The following is a 6,000-nucleotide window of genomic DNA, read 5'->3' on the forward strand; positions in this document are numbered from 1 at the left end:
TGGGTTTTGTACCAACAATTTGATCACAACAACATAATTCCACTAATATTGGGTTACAGAAACTTAAGAATTCAAATTCTAAACCTGAACCGATTTGAATGCACAACCTATGAGAGGCTGATTTAATGTATACTAACTCTTCAAAAACAAAACAGGTTCTGCACCGTTTTGAAGAGTGTGTGCCCGAGATTCTTTGCCAACACCAGCATAGACTCCAGAACCGAGAGCCAAACCCCTTCCAGCACCTGAAAGCAACGTCACAAAAGTATTGTCACAATCAATTAAAATGCACATGTATCTAAAAATACAATTTTGAGGAATAAACTTTCATACAGAAACAACCTTCAGATTCTACGGTTGATATCCATACCGTGCGCACGTGAAGCAAAAAGCGGGGCTAAGAAATTAGTTCATGTCCATCCAACAATCGGTCTGTCTTGTCGGTTTATGATCAAGGATCAACTTATTTAAATCAAATATTATATTTTGAACACTGATTTGAAGACAAGTTTGCCATTTTATCATACTGTCACAGAATTTACCTCATTTGCACATGCGCAGAGAGGAGTGAGGTAATATTTTACTCTGTCGGCCTGCCTATCCGTGAAACAAAATTGAAAACCATTCCAAAAAGGAAACTTACTGTTTTTAAGGATGTTATAAAGGGCACAAACAACAAGCACGAATAACTAATGAAACATGTTAAATAAGGTGGTGTAATAGACACTGTGAAAATGTCGGTAAAACCCGGAATTAATTTATTTATACAACTTTTACAATCTTTATTTTATTTAAATTGAAATATATACTTAAACACCGTGGAACACAAATCACCTTCTTTGCACTTTCAACACCCTTCCGTTTAGCAGTAATTTGACATGTTATATAGGGTGGTGTATAAGTTTGTGTATAGGACTGCTTTAATAGAGGGTTTTCAGAGTTATCCCATAATGCCACGGACGCAGCCATGTTGGTTGTATTCACTTCCCTGGCAACAATAGCATCAGTTGCTCTGAAATCTAGCACGTTAATCTCCTTATTCTAACTTACTGCAATGGAAGGTTTCAGTAATTATTTGGACTTATTAGTCCATCCAATGCACAGCAGGAGACAGGGTTTTGCAATCACTTCTGCGTGTCTGTCTGTCTGTCTGTTTGTCCAGGTCGTAACTTTTTTTTACAATTTTAGCTATCGTCATCAAATTTTCAACAAAGCTTTAAATTATGATAATATGGAGAAGGCAAAGTCATAATTTTGTCAAAAAGTCAAAATGTTAAAAGTCAGCATCACATAAAATCATCAATTTTCATCCCATTAACCTGAAATTATCAATTTAGCATTTGAATTTTGTCATCAAATTTTCAAGAAAGCTTTATTATTGTATGGAGAAGGCAAATTAATAATTTTGTCAAAAAGTCAAAAGGTTAAAAGTCAGCATCACATAAAATCATCAATTTTCATCCAATTAACCTGAAATTATCAATTTAGCATTTGAGTTTTGTCATCAAATTTGCAAGAAAGCTTTATTATGATAATATGGAGAAGACAAATGAATAATTTTGTCAAAAGGTCAAAAGGTTAAAGTCAGCATCACATATAATCACCAATTTTCATCCAATTAACCTTGAAATTATCAATTTAGCATTTGAGTTTTGTCATCTAATTTTCAAAAAAGCTTTATTATAATATGGAGAAGGAAAATTAATAATTTTGTCAAAAGGTCAAAAGGTTAAAAGTCAGCGTCACATAAAATCATCAATTTTCATCCAAATAACCTGAAATTATCAATTTAGCATTTGAGTTTTGTCATCTAATTTTCAGAAAAGCTTTATTATGGTATGGAGAAGACAAATTAATAATTTGGTCAAAAGGTTAAAAGTCAGCATCACATATAATCACCAATTTTCATCCAATTAACCTTGAAATTATCAATTTAGCATTTGAGTTTTGTCATCTAATTTTCAAAAAAGCTTTATTATGATAATATGGAGAAGGCAAATTAATAATTTTGTCAAAAGGTCAAAAGGTTAAAAGTCAGCGTCTCATAAAGTCATCAATTTTCATCCAATTAACCTGAAATTATCAATTTGGCATTTGAGTTTTGTCATCAAATTTTCAAGAAAGCTTTATTATGATATAATATGGAGAAGAAAAATGAATAATCTGGTCAAAAGGTCAAAAGGTTAAAAGTCAGCATCACATAAAATCATCAATTTTCATCCAATTAACCTGAAATTATCAATTTAGCATTTGAGTTTTGTAATCTAATTTTCAAAAATGCTTTATTATGGTATGGAGAAGACAAATAAATAATTTTGTCAAAAGGTTAAAGTCAGCATCACATATAATCACCAATTTTCATCCAATTAACCTTGAAATTATCAATTTAGCATTTGAGTTTTGTCATCTAATTTTCAAAAAAGCTTTATTATGATAATATGGAGAAGGCAAATTAATAATTTTGTCAAAAGGTCAAAAGGTTAAAAGTCAGCGTCACATAAAGTCATCAATTTTCATCCAATTAACCTGAAATTATCAATTTGGCATTTGAGTTTTGTCATCAAATTTTCAAGAAAGCTTTATTATGAAAATATATATAATGAATATGAATGATAATATGTTTATTATGATAATATGGAGAAGACAAATTAATAATTTCGTAAAAAGTCAGCGTCACAAAATCGTCAATTTTCACCCGATTGAGCTAAAATATATAGAATTTGCATATTGGGTCACAGAATTGGTTCACCCATCAAAAGGTAGAAGCTGAATGTTTATTTTTTAGATCAAAAGATCAAAGGTCAAGGTTGCGTAATATTGCCAATTTTCACCCAATTCACCTGAAATTTAAAGAATTTGCATATCGGGTCAATGAATTGGTTCACCAATCAGAAGCTACAAGCCGATTGTTTTTTTAGATGAAAAGGTCATAGGTCAAGGTTGTGTAATATTGCCAATTTTTACCCAATTCACCTGAAATTTAAAGAATTTGCATATCGGGTCAATGAATTGGTTCACCAATCAAAAGCTACAAGCAGATTGTTTTTTTAGATGAAAAGGTCATAGGTCTTTCATCCGCAGCTCAATGGAATACTGCTCTCCCCTCTGGGCTGGTGCTCCTGCCTCACACCGAGCTCGTCTTCACGCTGTTGAAACCAAAGCGTTCAGAATCATTGGAATCTCCCGCGATGACGCTATCTCCGAGGGCCTTTCACTTACTCACCGCAGGCAGGTTTGGTGGTCTTTCCGTCTTCTACCGACTCCTCTCCGGCGTTGCTCCCCCAGCTCTCTCTGGGCTCTGTCCCCCAAATATTCCTGCAGGTCGCACAAGATCTGCCTGCAACCCTCTTGTGGTTAAACTGCCAAAATCAAGACTCTCTGCTCACCTTCACTCCTTCATTCCTCTTTTCTCCCGCCTCTGGAACAAACTCCCTCACTCTCTTCAATCCCACTCCTCCCTCCAGGTCTTTAAAACGGCTGTTCACCACCATCTCTTATCTTCCCCAATCCAAAACCTTGATCTTTTCTACCCCCGCTAATTTCACCCCAAATCCACTTTTTTGAGGTGACTTTTGTCTTCTTTCCTGGAAGTCCGTGGTGTCCTTGCGTTTTATACCTATCCTGCCTCCCCCCAGGCCCTCTGCCTCCCACACATCTCCCAATGTCCCTGCCCTCAAATGTTGTGTTTGTGTGCTTCCTCCCCTTCTCTCCCCATCTTGTCGACCACTCCCCTTTTTATATACTTTGTTTGCTTGTTTGTTTGATTTGTTTGTTTGATAAATGTTAGCTCTTTCACGAGCCTTGACTCTGTATCCCAAAAAAAAAAAAAGGTCAAGGTTGTGTAAAATCGTCAGTTTTTGTTCAATTAACCTGAAATTTTAAGAATTTGCATATTGGGTCAAATAATTCATTCATCAATTAAAAGCTAGAAGCTGATTATTTTTTTCGATCTAAAGCTTAAAGGTCAAGGCTGCATAAAATCAACAATTTTCATTTTGTATTTTTTTTTTAAAATTGGTCTATTTTGAGCATTTGGAAGAAGACGAAGACGTCTAAATACAAACGGACGTGGATGGGCTTTGCATTCTCAGATGTTTTCTAGTTAGGTCTTGTTTACCTTTTCTCGCATGTTTAGCTTGCCAACCAATGTGGTGGCATCATGGGTTTGCGCACTGCATCATGGGTACGGAAAACCCTCGAGAACACTAAAATTCCCGAATTTTTTTGACGATTTTTAAAATTCATCATCTTATTTAAAGTGAAGCATATACTTGAAAACTGCGTGTTCTACGAACTCTCCAGTGTTAGTAATGTAATGAAGATGTTTCCTCCGCAGCACAAAAAAGCTCAAGTAAAAGCAATACCAGTGTAAAGCCAAAGCAAAGGGTTACCATCACACCAAGCCTTCCTTCATTCGTACCATCGGACGAGACGAACTGTCCGATTGCCGTCGAGCCTCCTCCGCTCTCTTGGAATTGGACCTCAGACACGATGATGTTATCCTCCAGCACTGACCCGCAACCAGTGCACACGGCGTCCCCACGAGCATGGTCCACGTCGATGTCGCTGCACCCGCAATTCTGGCAAACCTTGGAACTCGCCATGACCAATTCAAATACACGAACTCGAGACTATGATAAGACTAGGCCGCCCGGAGCCAACCGACTTTCTCAGCAATGTGTTGCGGTTCCAGTGCGCCACGTCCCAACGGCATTCCCTGAACAGCTTGGACAATGCGTGATTGGAAGTGCAAAACACAACGCATTTGATTCAAATCGCCCCCAAGGCACTGCTAGTGCTAATTGCTTTCATTGTGCATATTGCCAGAATAACACTATGTCAATACAACGAAGACGCCATCATGCACCAATCAATCCATTACAGTCAACCAGAAAAACCGTACTGTAATATAAAGGTGTGACGTCTCAGCTCCAAAAGAAATCGAGAATGTACGTCACTTCCTGTTTTACTCCTGTCCAAATGATTTGGATTCCTTGAAGTCGCTCGGCTCTGTCATTTTAATGGTACTTTTGTTGCGGCATTGCTGCTTGCTAGGCATATTAACTTTTGTTTTAAATATTTTCGTTATACACGTTGAGACAGTGTAAAAGTGCGTGTGGAAAAAACCATCCGAGCTAGCGGAAATCGATACATACACCTCAATTTGGTGTCGCTGGTTATGCTCACACAGGTGGCCGTACAGGACCATAGTCCGTCCCTGCAAATGGGGCAATTAGCAAATGGGGCAATTATAAACCACATAATGAGTTCTTCTTCAAGGAATGGTAAAGATGGCCTATTATTCTATTACCAATTTATGGTTCGCTTGTCCATGCCACAGCACGACAGATTTTATGGGCCTTTAGTACGACTCGGCCGGGATTCGAACCGCTGACCTGCCATACTCAAAGCGGACGATCGATCAATTACCCCACCGGGACTGGTACAAAGTGTTATTAGTTAAAGTGTTGAAATTGAGAAGTTAATAAGCGTTCTTCAGAAGCGTTTTTGTAAAAGTACTTCATGAAATCTGATTGTTCGTCATAGATTTTACTCTTTTATTTTCAGCCAAACAGATGGACAAACTGTATAAATTATTATTAGCATGAACTGTCATTTCATGTATGCTATATATATGCGCGCCATCATATACAGTTGCAGAATATACAGATACAATGACTCATATGTTACCTCCACCACCGAAAATGGGAGGAGGTTATGATTTCACTCCTGTCAATTTGTCTTCTGTTCATTACGTTACAAAAGCGAAGATTCTGTGTGTTATTCGGTCTGTCTGTCAATCGTTTACAGGTCACAATTTTAAACCGTTCTTCACGAAACCAGCAAATTAATGGGAGAGTTGGTCATAAGGAAGAAGCCTATTGATTGTGATGTCAAAGGTTAAAGGTCATCTGGAGGTGAAATTTCTGAAATTGTCATTTTTCTTCTGATTGACTTGAAAGTTGAACAGCATTTGCGTATTGAGTCAATAAATTAGGA

General features: G+C 37.1%; 1 protein-coding gene across 1 annotated transcript in view; it reads right to left on the bottom strand.

Moving 5' to 3' along the window:
* BRF1 (BRF1 general transcription factor IIIB subunit) overlaps positions 1 to 5,712 on the bottom strand; it is a 97,362-nt gene extending 91,650 nt beyond the window's left edge. Inside the window, exons 1-2 of the mRNA XM_068130303.2 lie at positions 4,421 to 5,712; positions 165 to 245 (exon numbers count right to left, since the gene is read on the bottom strand). Of these exons, the coding sequence (XP_067986404.2) occupies positions 165 to 245; positions 4,421 to 4,604 (265 nt within the window). The 5' untranslated portion in view covers positions 4,605 to 5,712. The remainder of the gene's footprint in view (positions 1 to 164; positions 246 to 4,420) is intronic.
* Between the last annotated feature and the right edge of the window lie 288 nt (positions 5,713 to 6,000).

Source organism: Myxine glutinosa, chromosome 1 (assembly GCF_964187855.1).
Source record: "Myxine glutinosa chromosome 1, kmMyxGlut1.1, whole genome shotgun sequence".
NCBI lineage: Eukaryota > Metazoa > Chordata > Myxini > Myxiniformes > Myxinidae > Myxine > Myxine glutinosa.